At 38.5% G+C, this 20,313-nt stretch overlaps 1 protein-coding gene across 3 annotated transcripts in view; it reads right to left on the bottom strand.

Moving 5' to 3' along the window:
* Positions 1 to 631: 631 nt before the first annotated feature.
* LOC130163661 (anoctamin-4-like) overlaps positions 632 to 20,313 on the bottom strand; it is a 47,900-nt gene continuing 28,218 nt past the window's right edge. For all 3 annotated transcript variants that reach the window (XM_056367993.1, XM_056367996.1, XM_056367995.1), the window contains 19 exons: positions 19,735 to 19,790; positions 19,419 to 19,540; positions 19,021 to 19,155; positions 17,844 to 17,940; positions 17,533 to 17,593; positions 12,560 to 12,642; positions 11,238 to 11,378; positions 9,928 to 10,092; positions 9,720 to 9,756; positions 9,277 to 9,388; positions 8,470 to 8,527; positions 7,090 to 7,187; positions 6,703 to 6,845; positions 5,520 to 5,672; positions 5,274 to 5,421; positions 5,066 to 5,185; positions 4,457 to 4,562; positions 2,399 to 2,602; positions 632 to 1,234 (listed from right to left, as the gene is read on the bottom strand). In XM_056367993.1, the coding sequence (XP_056223968.1) occupies positions 2,411 to 2,602; positions 4,457 to 4,562; positions 5,066 to 5,185; positions 5,274 to 5,421; positions 5,520 to 5,672; positions 6,703 to 6,845; positions 7,090 to 7,187; positions 8,470 to 8,527; positions 9,277 to 9,388; positions 9,720 to 9,756; positions 9,928 to 10,092; positions 11,238 to 11,378; positions 12,560 to 12,642; positions 17,533 to 17,593; positions 17,844 to 17,940; positions 19,021 to 19,155; positions 19,419 to 19,540; positions 19,735 to 19,790 (2,027 nt within the window). In that variant the 3' untranslated portion in view covers positions 632 to 1,234; positions 2,399 to 2,410. The remainder of the gene's footprint in view (positions 1,235 to 2,398; positions 2,603 to 4,456; positions 4,563 to 5,065; positions 5,186 to 5,273; positions 5,422 to 5,519; positions 5,673 to 6,702; positions 6,846 to 7,089; positions 7,188 to 8,469; positions 8,528 to 9,276; positions 9,389 to 9,719; positions 9,757 to 9,927; positions 10,093 to 11,237; positions 11,379 to 12,559; positions 12,643 to 17,532; positions 17,594 to 17,843; positions 17,941 to 19,020; positions 19,156 to 19,418; positions 19,541 to 19,734; positions 19,791 to 20,313) is intronic.

Genomic DNA, 20,313 nt, shown 5'->3' with positions numbered 1-20,313 from the left:
ATCAGAAAAGGTTCATTGTTCAGTGGAGGGGATTCAGAAAGGTGCTTTCACCTGAACGCTGGTACTACAGTGTGTCATCTCACCTGTGGGCGGTCCTACAGTGTGTCTATAAATATGGGGAGGGCCTATGGTTTAACAGGGAGGAACTCACATGCACTAACATGTACACGTACACGCACTACCATGCATACACTGCAAAACACAGACTAGAGAAACTCAGATTTTGACACACACAGAGGGAGTATGACTTTGTTCTCTGCTCAGGACGTCATTACTTCACTATATCTTTACATAGAAAATAGTTGTTTGCTGCTATATAATTGCTTAAGATCTTGTTTATTAAATTAATTAATTGGAAGTACACAGATTTCCCTATAATTATTACCAAATTCAATCATCACTTTCAGGATGACCTCTGCAAAATCATTTTTTTAATTATGCACCATTCAAATGGAGTTACCAGTATTTTTACTCTTTCTTTCTTTTAGCTTTGCTGCTGTTTCTTCCTGATCAAAAGGACCAAAATGAGACTACTGTACATCTGTTGGAAGGCTCATGTTGTTGACGGGGTTGTTCTTTCATACCAACTTCATACATTACTGAAGAAAGACTACACACAGTCAAGTCAAAGTCAAATTTCTTTACAATAAATAGTGTTTATTACTGCAGTTATCAATCTAAATTCAAATGGAAAGCATTTCCAGTGTAAGCAAACTGCAGACACTGCCACAGCTTGGAGAGAATAGATTTTTAGGTAACTTTTATTTTCATTGCACTACACTATAGCAGAGCAGAAGGCCTGACATTCATTTAAATATCTTTATTTACAATAAAGCAAAATGTGAACTCCTCAAACGAGGAGAAATGTAAACAGGGTTTGTCATTCAGTAAGCTTCAGTAACAGTTTTTCCTTTCTCTCATCTAAAACAAGAAATCTGTAAAAGTTGAGTCTTGCTTGAAATCTACATTCAGGATCTAAAGAAATATGCTGCTGAGAGTCCAAAGTGGCAGAAACTATCTGGAGAAAAATAAGGTAGCAAAACCTGCTGCCAAATGTTCAAGAGGACCTCTGATGTGGTGCAGACTCACTGCTGCGTGCAGTTAATCCACTGTCCACTTGGAGGTGCTGGTCTGACGTGGCAGACGGAAGTATGAGGGTCCAGTATCATGCAGGAGACCCAGCACTCTTCTCTTTTCTTTACTGTGCAGTGAAAACCAAACACCAGCTGACAACCTGGAAATAAGACGAAATACATGGTAAATCCTGGAAAACATGCAGCATTATCATTTTAATGTTTTATTTATTTTTCTACTTCTAGAGTCTTAGTTTCTATGGTTGATCCAGTCATTCCAGTCAGTTATGGTAACATTTTTTTTCTTTCCTTTGATGCTTTTTGATATTGGCCATTATAAAAAAATCTTTTATTATTATTTTATCAAGAATTCAGTGACTTTAATTACATTTTTCAATTTACAAATCCTTGGTTTAATGTTTCCATCTAAAGTTATTGATGGATTAAGGCTAGAAAGACTAGAAGTGAATGAAAAACTTTTATCGATCCCAAATAACCTGCTCCAGTGAATTCTAATTAAGTCTTACCGTTAGCTTAGTTACTGCTGCTGCTCTTGTGGAGCTTTATATTCTTGCACATATACTGTTTATAGTGAAACAAATGGCAGATTTACCACTAGAAACTCTTAGTAATTTTTGAAACAGCTCCCTATTTTCAGACAGAGGTAGCCTTAAGCAGGCTTCTCATTTCTACTTGACGACTGGCGATTATGTCGGCTGAAGTGACAACTGTTGCTCGTAGATTTTATTCACTAAATAACAAATTAAGCTAACATCATCTCCATTTTGAAAACACTAAGACTGACTTTTAATTGCTTTCATGATGACTTGGTTTAAAAAAATGTTCCAGGGAAAAGGTTTGTATCCTCACCAGTAGATGAAACAGCATTATTCTTGTATTGCAGTGTATGGCTGGTATATAGTATATAGCACTAGTATATATACATATATATACATATGCTATGGAATAATGTAAAATGGGACTATTATTTCCTGTTTGGTTCCAAACTGAAGTAGCAGCTTATGATTATTTCATCTATTTATTTGACTCCTTATACTATTTATTTTGTGTTTTCGTTTTGGAAAGACCGTCCAAACTGTTTAAATGCCACGCATTGCTCTACATCTCAACATACACTACTTCAACAAGTAAAGAAATCCAAACCTTCACTGATCTGCCATGCCTAGTTACGGTTGCTAAACTATGACTGGAGAATCCCTGTTCAGGGGAGGGGTTTACTAACGTTAAATTCCTTTTGTTTAACATGATAAATAAAACCCCCCACAAGTCATGAACTGAGTACAAACTGTTTCTGAATGTCTGACCAGTTGGTGTGTTCAGGGCCATTCCTTGTGATGGGCCCTGTCCTTCTTCTTCTTCTCGTTTTTCTCTTTCTGCAGTCTCTCTAGCTCGGCCTCATACATCATTTCCTGGATCAGGTATTTCTCCCTGCGCATACGGTCCCGCAGGTCTTTGGGAAGGTCTGGGATCAGGTACGCGATCAGGGTCTTGATAGCAAAGACCATGTGCTGCAAAAACACAGAGCACGTTATCACGAATGTCAGAGCCATACCTACAAAAACAAACAAAATACTGTAAAATATGATTTATAAAAGACATATGAACACAGTTTGAGTGTCTCTCTATCTATTCTGAATTTTTTTAAAAAAGTATTTCAAAAGAAAAAGGCCTCTACATTGGTAAACCCTCACTACAAAAACTGTAAGTATGTTGAATGAGACATGCTTTTATAGACTTGGGTTTTTTTGTAGTCCACTGGTCCATATGGACTGTACAGGTAAGCTGCAGCAAAGTGTTAGTAGGACTATAATAAAGAAACTGAGAGATAATGTCCAATTTCCTAATGTTATGCTTTAAAAGCTTAAATTTAACAGCTGCATATAATCCTGTCTGGAAGGGAGAAGTGTTGCAGGATGACACTGGTTATGTAACAGGACAGTGATGACACTGGTTTGGTTTCGTGGGCAGGTTATGAATTAAGCCTGGAGTAGGCCTCAGTAGAGTTACAAATTGGTAAATCTACATTAACTGATTGATTGTTCTTATAAAGTTGATATGACAGACAGAATTTAAGTGCAATATTCACTCCCCTTTTCTACTCCTAGCACTTTAGCTGCTAAATGCTAGTCCCCAATTTTATCCATCAGCTGTTTGGCGCTGGGTGCATGTCATGCACAGCAGGTTCATCAGAACTTCAACTTTGCTGAAATCATCTGTTGCGTCTGTTACTTAGGTTGATGAGAACAGTGAGAATGAACCAAAAGCGTAAAGTTGCGGGACATAAAACCAAAACAGTGACCTCAGACTCTAAAATGCTTGGTAGAGCTGAAGGGAACTGCAGATTCAGGTAATTCTTCACTCTTTGTGAGTTTGACATTATGGACTGCACTTTTCATATTACACATGGCAATTTGATCCATTGTTGATACAAAAAAAGACCAGTGCAGCTTTAATCCAGTTTGAAACACATCTTATTTCATGTCTGTCACCTAAAGGTCACAATTACCAAGTCAGTGAGTAAAAGACAGGACACAGGAAGCAGAAAATGAAACCTGTAAAACAACCTGTCAGTTAGTCCTGATGTACCTCTAAAAAAAAACCCCACAGTAATTCAGAGCCTAGATGAATCTAAGGCCTTTTGAAACAGATGTCTAAAAAGCCAGGTTGAGATAATCTGGTTAAAGGGGTACACACAAGGCTTTAAAGTCACCTTGGTTAAGGTCCCATATTGTATAAAGGTAGATGTCCATCTGTTGTTTCATTATAAAGCAGGTGTATTTCTATATTAATACTGTGAAAGCATCAAAGTGCTCAGTCCAGAGAGAAATGCACACAGCCTGTATTCAGAAACTGAGCCTTAAAACCAGCCGTCAGGACTTCTGTAACTTCTGGATTTGGTTTCTCTTATTATTTACCGGAAATCTGCTATACTTTTATTCAACCCCTCATAAAACAGTCAGCCAATCAGAGGAGAGGCTCAGATCCTCCTCTCTTCTGATTGGTTCACTGACCTGTTGTTACTAGAGCTTCACAGAGAAGCCTGAGAGAGGATATGTAAAACTACATTGAGATGTTTTTTAGTTCTTAAAACCACAAATATATCTTCTTATGGATCAACACTTCAAATAAAACACAGGAAGAGTGTACAATATGGACCTTTAAGACATCATCGTCAAACCTCTGAACTGCCTATGTCTTTATTAGCTGAGAGCAAATTAGAGCAAAATGTTGAAGATGATGTAAATGGACACTCATGGTTGGAGACAGAAAGATAAAAACCATCAACAAAACGATATCAAGGAATGCAATTCCAAACCCAGCCTGCTGTCTGCAGTCATTTATCAAAGCCTAAAAACACTGACCTCAAAAACAATAATAAATGCCAGTCGGGCTGCCAGGACATGCCAGAACTGTAGAGTGTATGCGTAGGGCTCAACCGAATCTGGAGGCTCCCTGTAGTCACGATACCTGGTGGGTCACAGCACTTAGGTCAGAGTTCATATCTACTCATCAATTAAACAACAGGAAAATCAACAAATCTGAACAATTCACTGACGCTCAGCTCAGGATGCTGAAAACATCTCTATATACAAGAAATCTGTTCATTGCTTCAGGTCGTTTCACCATGTAAAATCTTATTACATGCCTCTGGGTTGTAGCTACAGTATACTCCTGTTTGAACTCATTATTCTGTGGTTCATATTTTATGTGGAGCTCAGTGAGAGCCTGTGTGTTGCTTAATAGGGATCATTAATTAAGTGATGGATGAACACACACAAAATAGGTCATGCGGTCCATCCTGGGGTTGCACAAATGCTTGCAGCCAAATCCAGTTAAAATGAACAAGTTTCTGTTTCCATCAGGTTTGTGCGACAAACACTTGTAGGAACTGTAATGGAGGCTTCGCAGTTAAAAAAAATAGCAATTCATAGCATATTTATAAGATCTTGTGCTTAATGAAAACACGCTACCTGCAGTACTTCACGGCTTCTCCAAAAAGCTTGGAGCCATTAGTCTTGGGGTGCGATCTCCTCTCAAAGTCAGACACCCGGAACACTGAGAGACTGGCGTTGACATAACCCATCATACACCTAAGGATCACACGAGAAATCATTTTTATCCAGCACTAAAAACAAACGAAACACAATGAAGTGTTTGACTTGTTGGACTGTCACTCACCCTTCCCCTGCTCGGCCCTGACCAGCGCACGGTCCGTACTTGTAGGCATAAACAAGGCGAGGGATGAAGTCTGAGGTAACAGCGATGACGAAGGCGTTGGTGATGACGGACAAGATGCCAATGCCTTCCAGAATGCCGTACCAGATCCCTGCCACAAACACACAGGTATTCAATTATAAGCCAGATTCATAGAAAAATGGAAAAAAAAGAAAACCATAAAGACAAATGTGCCATATTTTAATTTACCTATGTCTTTGGCTTGTGATGGCAGAGGTCGCCGCCACTGTGTGACAAACTTGTAGGCGTCTAAACGGATCTCAATGATGTTGTTGAGCAGCGCTAAGAGAGGGGCCAGAGGGAAAGCTGCCACGAAGATGGTGGTGAAGCCGAACTGTAAGACTGAAACACAATGCAAGCACCGAAAGCCTTTAGATCCCAGGTGTGTTCATCACGAGTAGCATGTTAGACAAGAGTTACATTTTCACACTTGTAGCAACATTAGCATTCATTTTGAATGCTTTTGCCCATCTCGCAAACGTTCACTCTTCTTTGAACTTTTCTTCCACCACTGCTCCGATGGATATCTTGCAAACTCTTGTCCAGATTCAGACTTTGTGAGGGAGGTTCTATGCAGAGATGCTAACAAGTCAATTATTTCAAGTCCACCTGCTGCTGCCTTCCAGTCCGCTTAAAACACTACATTGCCATTGAATTGCATCACCATCACTTCTTTATCTATAAAGGACATTCTTAATGTTAATGCGCCAAAAAATGATGAAATAAGGATTGTTCATGAGGCCAAAGGCTTGAAACAGAGTCGAGTCTCAAATCACTGTGTACAACTTAAAGGTCTGTGACTGTTGTTTGGTGCTGGGAGGGTTGTGTATGGTGCGTTTATCAGAGCTTGTCCAAAAATGTAGATGATGAGAAATTATAACAGCAAAATCCAGTTAAGTTCTCGAAAACCAAAACAATGAGCTGATAGACACTAAAACGCTCTGTAGACCTGAAGGGATCTGCAGATGATTATTCTCTGTTGGTTTTTCACAACAAGTGCCCCCTTTCATATTTTACTGTAATTTCTTCCCCTGTTCACTTAAAGATATTGAATGAGATGAATTATTACAAATATTATAAACAAATATATGTTGAAATATTAATAGACTGCTGACAGCAGGTCGAAAAGCTCTGCTCAAATTCAATCCACTGCAAATCAGGTTCACAATTACATAACAGAGACTACAGCTGCTGGGTCACCAAATGAAAAAAATGTAAAACTGTTCAAAAATTGCATTTGAGAAGATTAAATTGTGGCGTGCGTTTGGGATAACCTTAAAAATATAAATCTGATAGTAAAGGTTGTGGCAAGGCTTTGTCAGTAGTAAACATGTAAAAGAAACTGTATGTACTGGCTTGCGGTGCAACATACTCATCTCCAAGTATTCATCAAAGAGTCCGTAGGCATTCATTGGCTGCAGGTTGTAATCCCTCTCCCACTGTGGGAAGCTGGCCTTGGCCTTCTCTCCATGCTCCCTCCTCAGCCTCCGCCGCGTCCACCAGTTCTGGATCAGCCTAGAACAACAAACACGTAGCAAACATACAGCAGAAGATGGCAGAAACCATTGAGTCCATATGGAAACAAATGGATCTAAGTTATTCTGTTATTATTCTGCAATCAAGAATACAGTAGATTTACCGTGTCTTTAAATTACTTAAATTACTAACATTTTTTACTTGATAATTATTTGCAGTCTGGTCAGAAACATCATGATATGTCTGACATATGAAGGTTAAAAGAAAAAACCAAGGAACTCACGGGTAGCCAAGCTCCATAAAGTTGTTCCAGGTCTGTTTTAGCACCATGATGATCCCCATCTGCATGCAGAGGTCAATGAGACAGCCACTGGGGTGGCACTGCAGCATCAAGGATACAGAGAGAGAGAGAGGGGTCAAATCTAACTGGAGTCCTTGCAGTGGTGTTTGTAAGACGTAAGCAAAGATGGAGGCACTCTACACTGCTGTAGAAAGTCTCTCCATCCTTCTGTCAGGCACACTGTGTCTATGGGGCACAATCATCATCAGTGAGGTAATGCATTGTTTGTCATTATGTATCTTTTCATATTCCATAGGACAGGATGTATTTATTCAAATAAAGTTTTTATTTATTTATATTTTTCCACAGGCTTTTTTTTGCCTTTATTCTGTGACAAACAACAGCAACTGGAAATTAGACAAAATGCTTACTGCAGCACAGCAATAAAAGCCCTGTTAAGAAGTAAAGGGTTTCTGTCCATTGAAATGCTAGAGTGATTTTAATTTGAAACAATTACAGGAATTGTTGAGTTTGTAAGAACGTGTAATCCAGTAACTTTAACAGGGCAAACAGCAGTAACTCAAAATGAGGCTTTGTACTAAAATACTGCTATGACCAATTCTACACATCAAACAGAGAGTTAGAAATAAAGACCTGCCTCCAATAGAGACAGAGGCTGTGCACTGTGTGAGAGACAATATAAGAAAGATATTCTTTCACCTCTAACTTTCTCTCTGAGTGAATATTTTATAAGTAAATAAAACCGAAATCACAGCTCAGTTTTTATCTTTTATTTAAGTGTTTGGTGATTTTGTCGACCTAGTCTTGTGTGGCTGTAACTTCCTTCAAAATTAATAGATAATCTTAAACATGGGCACTTTTGCAAGCCAGCTAAATTATAATAAATACACAGCCCAAACCTATATTTGTATTTAATGGTTTTTGTAAGTGAGAACATCTTTCAGACACACTGTATCCCTGAAGCTTTGCAAGTGCTCATTGAAGGCAATAAACCCTTCAAGCTAAATATCATGATTCTACATGGCTACAAAAGGCTGACTGAGGCTACACTTGTACCGTACATGTCTCATTACAGAGAATTTTTCCATTTCCATTCCTACAGCCAGGGGAACAAGTGGGAGCACATTAGCTCAGCACCTAAAAGTGCCAGCTCAGGCCCTTTGTCCCCTTAGACCACTTCAGTGTGTGTTATTTCCCCCGCATGTTTCCATAAGTACTGCTGGTAGCAAACGCTTACTGCTGATGGGGGTTAAATGTCTGGTGGTTGGGCGTGCTGTAATAGCTTAATGTCCAATTTAGAAATACTTGGATCCATAATGCTTTGTTTTTATTGTCCCACGGGAATGCAAAGTAATGACTCACTTCTTCCAGTTTCCAGCGATTGATGAGGCGTAGATAAGCACCAGGCCGGCCTGTGAATCTGTCAACCAAGGAAAAAAATTACACCATGTGAGGTGACAGGTGGACTACAAATCAACTTTTTTTTTTTTAAATTTACAAGATTTGTCTGTTTAAAGGTGTAAATGTATCAGAATGGACATGTTGCTCAAATCTATAAAACATCTATTCTAGATTTTAAAATCTTTATATTGAGGGATTAGAATCTTGTGTTGGGTTTTCAGGATGACGGGTTTACCTACTTTGTGTCCCTGAGGGAGTTCCTGTGATGAGAGAGTAAATATTTCATGTGGTGTGCCCAAAGGGTCTGTCTGTTTGTCTATTTAAAAACATGGTTTGTCTCCATTCCTACTCAGATGATACACACCTACGTTTCTGTTCCATCCAAAGAACTCAGTGCTGTGTTAGTGAATTTGAGTATGACAGGATCAACCATCAAAATAAAATGATATTATCATCATGTACTCTACATGTACTTCACTCCTGCAGTAAAGTCTCCCCACTGTTGAGGTAAGCTGTAAAACATATTTTAATGTGCTCCACGCTGTATTAAAATCACTTCATGGCTTTGATCAGGATCCTCACAGTTAATTTCCGAAACCAAACACTGTCTTACAAGACTTTTTACTGAGCACATTGTATTGCACTTACATGAAATAGCCTATATAATTGTTATCATTGCTATTATTATAATCTATACATTTACAGTGTAATCATTTCCCTTCTGCAGCAGCACCTGTTTTTGTTTGGGTTTCTGCATGACGTCCTCACCTTCCCAGAAAGAAGGCGATGTAGAAAGTTGAACTGTTGAGGTTGACAAACTGAAAGAGGAACATCTTGAGAGTAAAGCTGTTCTCCCACTCTGACTCCGTCCTTGGCTGCTCTGTGGACGTACACAGAGAGAAACAAGGAACAGTGACATAAACGGATAAAATGAAATTCGTAGATGTGGAGATACAGATGTTAGTGCACAGTTGAATCATCCAGACATGCATGCAGTTCTTACACACTTTGAGTAAAGTGACCCACTACCAAATGAGATTCGTTTAGACGACAACAGCATGGATAAAAGAAAGAGCTGGATCAAAGTCATGTGACCACAATACTGTTTGCTCAGTACTGTGCCAACAACATTGTGCAATAGTAATTAAGTCTGCATTGAAAACACCATTTCAGCTTCAAGAACATTAAATCCACTGGTGCATTCAACTTACCTAAATTAGTGAGAAGAAGAGCAACTTTTTCATAGAGCTGGGAAAAAAATACAAGGCTGGAAGTTAAACTGATTATAAATGTATCGTTGCTTAACAACAGTTGAGTCATTGTATAATGGTTGCGAGGTGTTATGACTGTCATCGCCTGGGATTCAATAATCTCACGTCCTCCCTGCACCGCTGTGGTTGGTGGAGAGCAGAAACTCACCACGTTGAGGAGCATGATGACGCAAAAGTTGATGCACACCGCCGTGCCAGTGGTCGCCACCTGAGAGTTGTTCCTGATGAGAGCCCAGCCGAAGGCGGCGAAGGTGCTGACGGTGATCACACGGTAAATGACGATGCCGAACACAGCGGCGATCACAACCAGTATCTGTGACATGCAAAATCATAACTACTATATATAGCAATAAATATCAAATTGAATCATTGAGTTTAGACTATAAAATTACATACAGATGGAAGAATAAAAAATACTGCAGGTAGTTAACCAGAGCATAAAAATTGCTAACACATTAAAATCTCAATGGGACTTGACCAAGATGGCAGCATAAACATTGTTACAACAATAAACACAAACAATTCTAACTGACAACCATCACACGCTACAAATGAGTGACCACAATAACAAGTTCATATGCAATACAAGGTCAAGGAGAAAGATCCAGTTATCATGCATAAACATGTAAAGTTTTCTAAATCAATTTCACTAAAAATTTAGAAGCAATAACCTTGATACCTTAAAATTGACTTAAATTCCCTCATAGTAATCAGCTCTGACAAGTTCAGGTCATTCTGTACAGGTCGCTCTGTTCTAACTCCCGGGACCAACATTTGTCGAATATTGTGAGAGCTTAGGCAATATTGATTTTGGTTTTTACACATATACCGTGGGGTCCAAAAGCAATGCAAAAATCTGCAAACATAAAGAGATGGCCTCTAAGCAGTAGCATACAGAGTACAGTGGTGTACCAGATTTTCACAGCCAGTAATAAAACGTAAAGCACAATGGTATACAGTATCCAATGTCTTTAGGCACTCCAAGCTTGTTTAGGTCAGGTTCATTCAGAAAGAGCAGATCACTTTAATCCAATAAAGGTTAAAAAAAAGTTGCCGAAATCAAAAATATTTCCTGATGTAAGATTTATTCCTTAAAAAAGAAATTTAAGTTTCATCTTGAAATAAGGTTTTCAATGTGTAAATTGAATGACAAGTAAATGACAAGTGTTGAAGGTGATTAGCAATGGATAACTGTATTATCTGCAAAAAAATTTAACGCAGCATTTGATAAATTATCACAAGATTATTTAAATATATGGAGAACAACAGCGGTCCTAGTATAGAACCCTGGGGCACGCAGCAATGGGTTTGTTTATACAATTCAAACTGGCTCTTATCTACATAAAGGAAATGTGTTGACTTTCCATTAAATTAAGTAAGCCTGTAAGACAGGGCAAATACAAATGTGAGAATGGCGCACCTACTAGACACTGACATTTATTTACCCGTGACACTCACCATGAAGAAGATCCCGGATGCTGAGACGACGAGGCGACTGTATTTGTCGGTGAAGGCTTGGTAAGGCTCAGGCTTTCCAGATATGGGGTTCGTCCTCTCCTTCTTAGAGTATTTGGCCTCAAACTGGGGGCGTATTTCATCCTGAAAAACAACAGACAAGAAACATGTGAGCCTTGGCATAAGTTTTGAATATTTAAATCATATGTAGGTACCAAGTACACAGCTTTTTATATGGGCATGGACTTTGTTAATTTTCCACGTTAATAAATATAATATTAATAATAATAATAATAATAATAATATTAACAATAACAATAATAATAATAATAATAATATTATATATACACTGTATATATACATATACATATATATACACTATACACACACATACATATACATATATATAAAATCCATACGTACAAGTCCATACATTTATAAGCATTCTCTGTGCTGAATATTGTGCTTAGAATATAGTTAAATCCACTTCATTATGTTATATAACATAAAGGCTTGGTTGGGTTGCAGTGCTTTTTTAAAATATAGATAGTGTACTTATGCAAGAATGTACATCATCTCATCTGAATGGTGATGTTTTTGGGTGCATTCAGATTAGAATTTTCATGGTGAGCTCATTAACCTATTGTGAATGATACTGCTATTTGCTAATTAAGCTACAGATGAATAATACAGTAAGCCTTATATCTAGAAGCTTTTAATAGGACAAACAAAATTTGGAATCAGAGAGTTAATCATCTCTGTCTTGTCGTCTGTTCCATACAAAGCAGACTGAGACTGAGTCACTTTTACACCCACAAACAGCAGCCTGTCAAAGAACACATTTGCCGGCTCGACTATGACTGACAGACAAGGGCTGGAGGCAAGAACATTATAAACTCACTAAAATTTCTGACACAACCAAACCACTGTGTGGGGGTTTGAGATGGTAAGAGATTTCATTGTACAAGTGTTGAATTTGCACATATTCAGTGAGTCATAAATTGATTAGACACAGAATGTCTGGGTGCAGGCTCTCAGGACAACAATCCCACCTTTTTAAATATACTGACAGACTGAAAAAAGACATGAATAGGCAATGATTTCTAAAGGGCAGAGCTGCTGTGAAGGCAGAAATACCTTCACTGCTGAAAATCTCTGGGAAAAGTCAAAGATGCAAAGAGCAACAAGTTAGCTAAATCAAACTGCAGAGAACTCTGTATGGAGATATTTAAATGGAAGCAACTTTGTCTTTCCCCCTCTCAGGACATTCATGTGTAGCTAATGATGCCAGAATACCAAATCTGAAATGGGAGTAACTACTTTACCTCCTCTTCCTCCCAGTCAATGAGGTCCCAGTCGTATGCGAGGACGGCTCGGCGTCTTTTCCAGAACTCCAGGAAGACCGTTGCTGAAACACATCGATAAAACCTTATCAGGAGTTTGTATGTGACAAATTATATAATATATGTAAACAACATATATTAAGGAGATTTATTTTTGTATCAGATGTTTATGAAACTTTGATGCCAATAAAACACCTTTGAATCTTGAATTTGAGTTTTCATGGGGATTGTGCCTATTTATACATCCAGCAGACACGAAGCAGCATTGACCTTCATTTCAGGTCATGTTTGTGGCTATGAATGTAATTTAAGTCCAATATTCACTTTATTCACTCGCAGTATTCATTTGCTCTGAGCTTATTTGTTGAAAATAGTGGCTGGCTGTTGCTGGAGATAGGGTCGATGACAGTTGTGAGAGTGAACTAAAACAATAAAGTTCTGGGCCATTAAACCAAAACAATGAGATGAAAGACGAGTGATGTGCAAAGCAGTTCTTTTCAGTGTCCTGAATCAGCTATTAAAAAAAGATTTGTTCAAAAGACTCATTCACCAAATCGGCTCTGACTGTGTAGACCTGCTCACTGAACTGAAACACTGAGGCTCTCTTCTGATTGGCTGACTGGATCATTAAGACACATGTACATGTTAACACTCTTCTTCTCATTTCTTTCCAGCACTAAAACACATGTATCACTGTCTGGATGGAAGTGCAGGATGCAGTTACGAGGTGTTTTGAGTTTCACTTAATACTGTCATCCTGTTGGGGATAACGGCAACAATGGTTAAGTTAATATTTTACTTTGAAAGGTCACCACACAGAGCCTTGATGGAAAAATCAGCCAGTATCAGTGTTGGACATCAATCGGTTTACACCCTAATTATCCCCTAAGACAGGAACCAATATCCCCCATGTGACCCGAAAGGTGAGGTCATGACCAAGTCCCTCAAATCTGTCCTCGCTGCGTGTTATTCTGACTGATTAGAGAAAACTAAAGATATCAGCTGGTTTAATGCCAAGATTGTCACAGGGGCAAAGTAACAAAGTGTTTTCTGCTCCATGTGTTCACAGAGCATAATGAAATTTACTCTCATTACTACATACAGAGATCACTCCCAGGGACAGTCAGGCAAGTAAGTATTCCTGAGCAAAGTCCTACGGATAGTTGACTTATTGCATGTTTACCTGCCTCTACTCCGCAGTATTTCTGCAGGGACTTTGCTCCGATCAGAGGCTTCTATCATCAGTGTTGTCGAACACATGCTTGTAGTTTATTTTCTCTAACTTGCCCACATTCCCTGTTTTGAATGTGAAGCCTTAGCCCATGTGGAGCCAGCAGGGGAGTACGCTTCTGAGGAACCTTAATGAAAGGATTTGAGCCGATTCTCTGCTGCAGTTGAACCGAAAACACTTGGACAGCAGCAGCAGCAACAGAAACTTCCAACGCTGAGCAGCAGTGACTGTAAGGTCAGTACATTAGTGAGTTTTTAAAAAATTTTTTAACTGGATAAAATTGTTAAACTGGAATGTTTTTAAGTATTTGCAGACATCAGAGTGAGGTCTGGTGTCTGTGCAGCTGTGAAAACAACTTCAGTCCTCCACATTGCTCTTCATACTGTTTCACATTTGTCATGAGTACTTGTTCACACTTGGCATGTTTTTATTTATGTGCTGATTTCTACATGGAAAAAGTGTGTGTGTGTGTGTGTGTGTGTGTGTGTGTGTGTGTGTGTGTGTGTGTAATTATACATATTGTTTTATCAATCAGACTATAAATCTTAACTAATGCATAATACTAATGTACATGAAAGAGATTTGCTCGGAGAGCTTGAATAAGTCGAATCAGATGAAATACAAGGGGAGAGAAACCTACCAGGCAGGTAGATTTTATATACACACTATATGGACAATATGAAATGTTAATTTTCATTTGCTAATTGTGAGGCTACATGCCAATGATGAAGGCTGTCATCCTTCATCATTGGCTTGTTTTTAGTGGTAGATCGTGAATTGTTTAGTTAAGTTAATCAGATAACAAACCACCAGCTAGTTTAATCTGTGTAGCTTTATTTGTGTTTATAAGGTTATGATCTGGAGTGATGTACTGTATGTCTGACTCACCCTGTGCTTACCTGAACAGGTGTTAGGTTTTAGACAGGTGAGGCTTATAAGGAAAGTCTTTCTCTGTTCAGGAGTTGGAGAGTGGATGGCAGTTTTCTTCCTACACTTTAAGTTGTTTGCTTTATAGTGCCACATTCACAGTCAACATCTGTGTGGGCATTTATATGGTGGCAGTTCACTCCACTCATATAAAACACATCTGATTCTTTTCATATTGCTGTAGATAACTTTAATGTTTTTGCCATGTAAGTAAATACAAGCTACCACCTCTGCCTGGCTGCACAGAAACCCTCCTGAAGTGCTGAGGCGTGTGACTGATGGGATTCTTCCAGACCCAGAACTTGACTCTGGGCTTCTCCCAGCCGGAGGTCGCCCACTGGGAGGCAACATCACAGCAATCATCGGCTGGTACAGTAACTTTTCCAATGAATGTCACACTCAGAAAGATGATGAAAGGTACATTCAAAATTATGCGGGATCTAGTTTGTCAAAGTTTTTGGTAACCTAGGCAACCTTTACAATTAATGCCTTCACATGTAAAACAAATAAATAAATGCTTTGCTTTATATTCAGTTCCACTATATCTGCAAATCACCATCAAATATTAATAAGAGGGAAGCAGATAGTGTTACCACTGCGATGAGGACGATGTCTGAATATGTCTGAGCGTCTGAATTATTTACACACACTAATGCAACAGGGCGTGAACGGCTTTCATTAGCAGGTGTACTGTAGTGCGAGAGCCATGTCGTCGGGATTTATGTATTTTAAATATTAAGCATTTAATCCCACAAACAGTTTTAAAGGAGTCTGATTACACTGGGTTTCAACTTCTTGTGTAGCTTAAAAATCACAAAGTACTTTCATAGAACTGAACACCATATTTAATCTAGTACTCTTCCTCTCCTCCTCTTTACCCTCAACAGTTAACAACACCATCATCGTGCTGGGCGTGTTGACCTTTGCCCTCCAGCTGTGTTTAGTTCTGTTCTTCATGCTGAGATGTTGGAGGTTCGACAGCAGAGTAAGAGAGGCTGTCAAACACCCGGACACTGTTAACAAACTCATTGGTGAGCATTCAGTCTGCTGTTGCAGCTGTTTTCAACAAATCAGCAAAGTTTGAATGTTGACCATTCAAAAAAAAAAAAAAATGCAAATAATGAAACTTTACAGGTGGTGTAAGTTGTTTTTGAGATATTGATCACAGATTTTTGGAACAAGTATTATTATGTTGTTATTAATATAGTTTTATTAATATCTAATTCATATTCACTTAATATGGAATCAGTGAGAACTAGTACATCAATTTTTATGCTTAAAACTCTCTGTAACGGTTTCTTGTAGCTGCCAGGCAGGAATCTAATATATGCAAATACAAATCACATATTTTAGGCCTCCAGCTCTGATTTTGTAGCGAACACTGTATCCATATTATTCAGATTACATATGATTAGATGGCATGAGGTCTATTTAATATGGGGTATTAACTGAGAGCAGTAGCGTGAACTGTGAAGGTCACAGGATGAAAGCTCTCTCATCTGCCACAGTATGAAAACTGCCTTGTCAGTCACTCTGTTAAATTGAACTGTGCCAGAGAACACGTTGGTCAAGTGGTTGGTATAAAAATAGAATGAATATGATCATTTTTAGCTGTATATTCTTCTCTCCAGCACATTGAATGAAGATTAATTTTTCTTTCATTGTTTTTTTCTCCAGCTCACTCAACCTTCCACCCAGACATTTATAAACAAACCAGTTATCAGCTGTTTGATGATGCTGCCGCTGCTTCATCACCTGCAGCGTTTGCACCAGAATATGAAGAAGAATATGAACCCTGCACAAACTCTCTGTTTGCACCTAACATACCCTGGGACCTTGTTCAGCAGTAAATAAAAATGTGAAAAAGTGTAATCTACATGGAACATGTACTATCAGTTTTTAGAGTTCCTCTCCAGACATGTTTCATACTCTGTAAAAAATCTCTGCTATGATTAATATTCTTTTAACATGGTTTTCACAAATAAACATCAGAGAGACTCAGCCACATGTCTGAGCCTCAGTCAGACCCAGACTCAGATGAGGAGTCTGTTGAGACCAGAACCAGAGACTAGCAGACGGATCAGAACGGTTAGCGTAGTTAGCATCTTTTATTTGTTTATGTTGTTTGTTAGCTTGTAACTGCCAGTGACAGTGTTAGTGGTTATGCTAATGTTAACTCTCTCTCTACTGACAAGGTTTCAGGTTTATTTAGCCCCGCCCCCTGTCCCCACAAGTTCACAGGATTGGTTCCTGAGGATTGTGACATATGAAACCCTGGCTCTCTGAATCTGTTTTATGAGACTGTCATTGGTTCACTGCAGGTCAAGGTGGAAACACTCAGTCATGGTGTTGACTGATTATTTCACTCATCATCATGTCTGTATTATATAAATATTATTATTATATGATATTATATATTATATAATATTATATAAAAACATCATATGGATGTTAACAAGGTTAAACAATTTGCTTTTATCAAAGGGGATTGTTAAATGTGGTGATAATAGTTTGGTTTTTAGCTGATGCTTTTTCACCATTTTAATAATAAAAACATTTTCAACGCTGTTCAGGAAGCTCCTACTGTGTCAAGTTAAAGCTGCACATCTGTATTTTTATATAAATGTACCAAATGACTATATGTAATTTAAATGATGTCACTCGTAGTGATGAACCCACATACACCCATATTTCTAACAGCAACTGTTTTTAGATAAAAAGCTCCAGTAAAGCGGTTGTATGTTACCTGCCCGTCATCGAACAGCAGACAAAGTCAACAACTAACTGTTTAACTCACCCCAAACAGCCATGAATACAGCGAAGAAAACCGTTGCCCCATTGTCGAAAAGATGTGTGACCTGAAATTAAGAAATAAACGTGATGCTACAAAAATAGATAGAAGCACAATTTCAGTCAGTTCACAGTTAATATTTATCTCTGTAATAAGAAATGCAACTTTGAACACAGAGTTGTTGTCAATACACTGTTAATGGACTTAATCATTTCAAATAAAAGTCACATTTTGATAAACATAGTTGGCTAGTAACACATTTTCATGAGCACGACAACTGCTGGGAACACTGTGTCCTCTCGCTGTGGTGACGGTACCTTGGCGTAGATACAGCTGTCAGACAGTCTCAGGTAGGGGCAGTACTGGTCACAGATGGGGCACATGATGATGTCAGTGGCCTGGCAGATTTCTTTACTGGAGAAAAACAAACAACATTAAGCTCGTCAAACTCTGGTAAAGCTGGTGTTTCAGTGTCTTTGTGCAACACAGTGAAATCACAAAATAATGCAACATTGAGCTGTGTTGATCTTCTAGGAAAAAAGAAATTGCCCACACTTTCTTATTCTACAGCACTATTGTGTTTCAGACACTGTTTTATAAGTGATGACAGAGGACATTAGTATTCACCTTTTAAGCATTTACATGTATTTCAACCAGAGCATCCGCAATAAGTTTAAAGTTTAAAGCTCCATATTTTACACTTTTCCTGGGTTTTACTTGAAGTGTTGATCCACAAGAAGATATATTTGTGGTTTTAACAAACAAAAACCATCTCAGTGTAGTTTTATGTCTCCTCTCTCAGTCACAGAAATCCTGACGGCTGGTTTTAAGGCTCAGTTTCTGAACACAGGCTGTGTGCATTTCTCTGTGGACTGAGGCTTTGAAACTTTCACAGTATTAATATAGAACTTAGACCTGATCTATAATCAAACAACACATCGTCACCTTCCTAAAATAATGGCCTAAGTCATGTTTTGACAAAAATGTTTTTTTTGCCTAAATCACCCCCTCATGATGCTGGCCACCTCTGGTAAAATCGCCTGAATCCTCAGTTGAGGGGAACATGCAATTCTACCCCCGGTTGTATAATGGCCTATGTCAAAAGTGTGACTCTTTTGTTGAGTTTTTTGTGTTTCCTGAAAAACCTGAAAAAATGACTTAGGCCATTATTTTAAGAGGGTGTCGACATGGACATCTACCTTTATACAATATGACATATTTAATTTCCTACATCCAATACCATAAGTTACAAGGGACAATTTCACACACCACTGCCTTATCTGTAATGCCAAATTAGTTTTGCAATGAGAAAAATTGCTTTACTTCTTCATTTAATTTTGCTGTTGTTTTTCAGTATGTACAGATCAGATACTCAATCTATTAAGCACATAAGGCTTGTTCTTCCACAGAAAGTTGAAGGTTTTTATAATGCTTTAACTCCCATCTCTAGAGACACATATATTTTTTATAAGAAAAGAGAGGAGGTGTGTTTACCTGACCTGGCAGTGGTCCAAAGTGAAGAGACCGTACAGAAATACCAGGAGGCCGACTAAAGCAGCAGGAAACAGCATCCCTGTGTACCAGCCGAGCCAGGCGAAGTACAGGCCGATCTTCTCCCCAAAATACCTCCTGAAAGAGCAGCAGCGCACAAGAGAAACAAGGAATTATTTAGTTTGAGTGTCCTTGGAAATTATTACAACACATCCATACAAAAATATACTGTTTCTGGTGAAACTGCAGAGTTACATCCTGATGTGAATCCTGATCCTGATTAAGAAAAAAAATCTACATGAAGGTAATCTAATATTTCTTCTACTACTCTCTGTTGTGATGGTTTTGATTTTTTTTAAATGTGAAATTTAAAACCCCTTTAAATGTGTGAATGTAGTCACCTGATGAGGTCTAGCGGCTGGTATTTGTACCACACCCCCCACCAGGCCCAACACTCGTACAGCAGGTGACGATGGTTCTCTGCTCCGTGTGTTCTGATGGGGTTTTTGCTGTGATAGCTCCCCTGTTAAAGTGCAAACACACACATACACAGACACGGACGTACATAATCTATGTACTGGAGTGTAATATCAGTGAATTGAAGTGCCTCTTTTTACACATCAGTGACCACATGCATGTCAGAGCAAGCAGTGAAGGCTTTAAAACAGGTGACAGAATTGAATTAATGAATGGCTTTATGGAGATCAACCAGTTTACCTCATGAAGAGGGAAAGCCGCTTCATATGAATTATTGCTCAAAAGACGATTAAGCCCTGGAATCAAAAAGAGAGCGCAGTGAAAGAGGAGAAACAGATGTCAGTCTACTGTTCAAAAGCTGTCTGTGCAAATGAAACAAACAAGAACATAAATGCAACAGGCCTTGTCTTGCCTCTGTAAAATGCTTTTCTGACCCAGTGAATGTCTTCGTCAGTAAACTATGCTGTTATTGATCTCTTTGCTAACAGGAAATGGAGAAAGGAAGCCAGCTGCGCTAAAGGGATAACCATGACACCAAAGGAATGTGAACAACCATCATGAATTCAACACTACAGAGTAATGATGGATAAAGGCAGAATAAAGTTGCTTGCTTTGAAAACTTTGAGTAATGAAGGAGACAATGTTAATTCTACAGTATTTTTATTTGAGGATATATGCCGAGGTTGCTCAGTTAAAAGTGAAAGAGGTCCAGTTTGACAAAAATATATGGTCTTTTATCATTTTAATGACAATGGCAGCTTTAATAACTACATAACAAAGGGCTTTTGAAAAATTATAATAAAGTGCTGAATTTTACAG

The sequence above is a fragment of the Seriola aureovittata genome, chromosome 22 (genome assembly GCF_021018895.1).
Source record: "Seriola aureovittata isolate HTS-2021-v1 ecotype China chromosome 22, ASM2101889v1, whole genome shotgun sequence".
Classification (NCBI taxonomy): Eukaryota; Metazoa; Chordata; class Actinopteri; order Carangiformes; family Carangidae; genus Seriola; species Seriola aureovittata.
The sequence above is the reverse complement of the archived record's forward strand: the minus strand, read 5'-3'. Positions and strand labels throughout refer to the sequence as shown.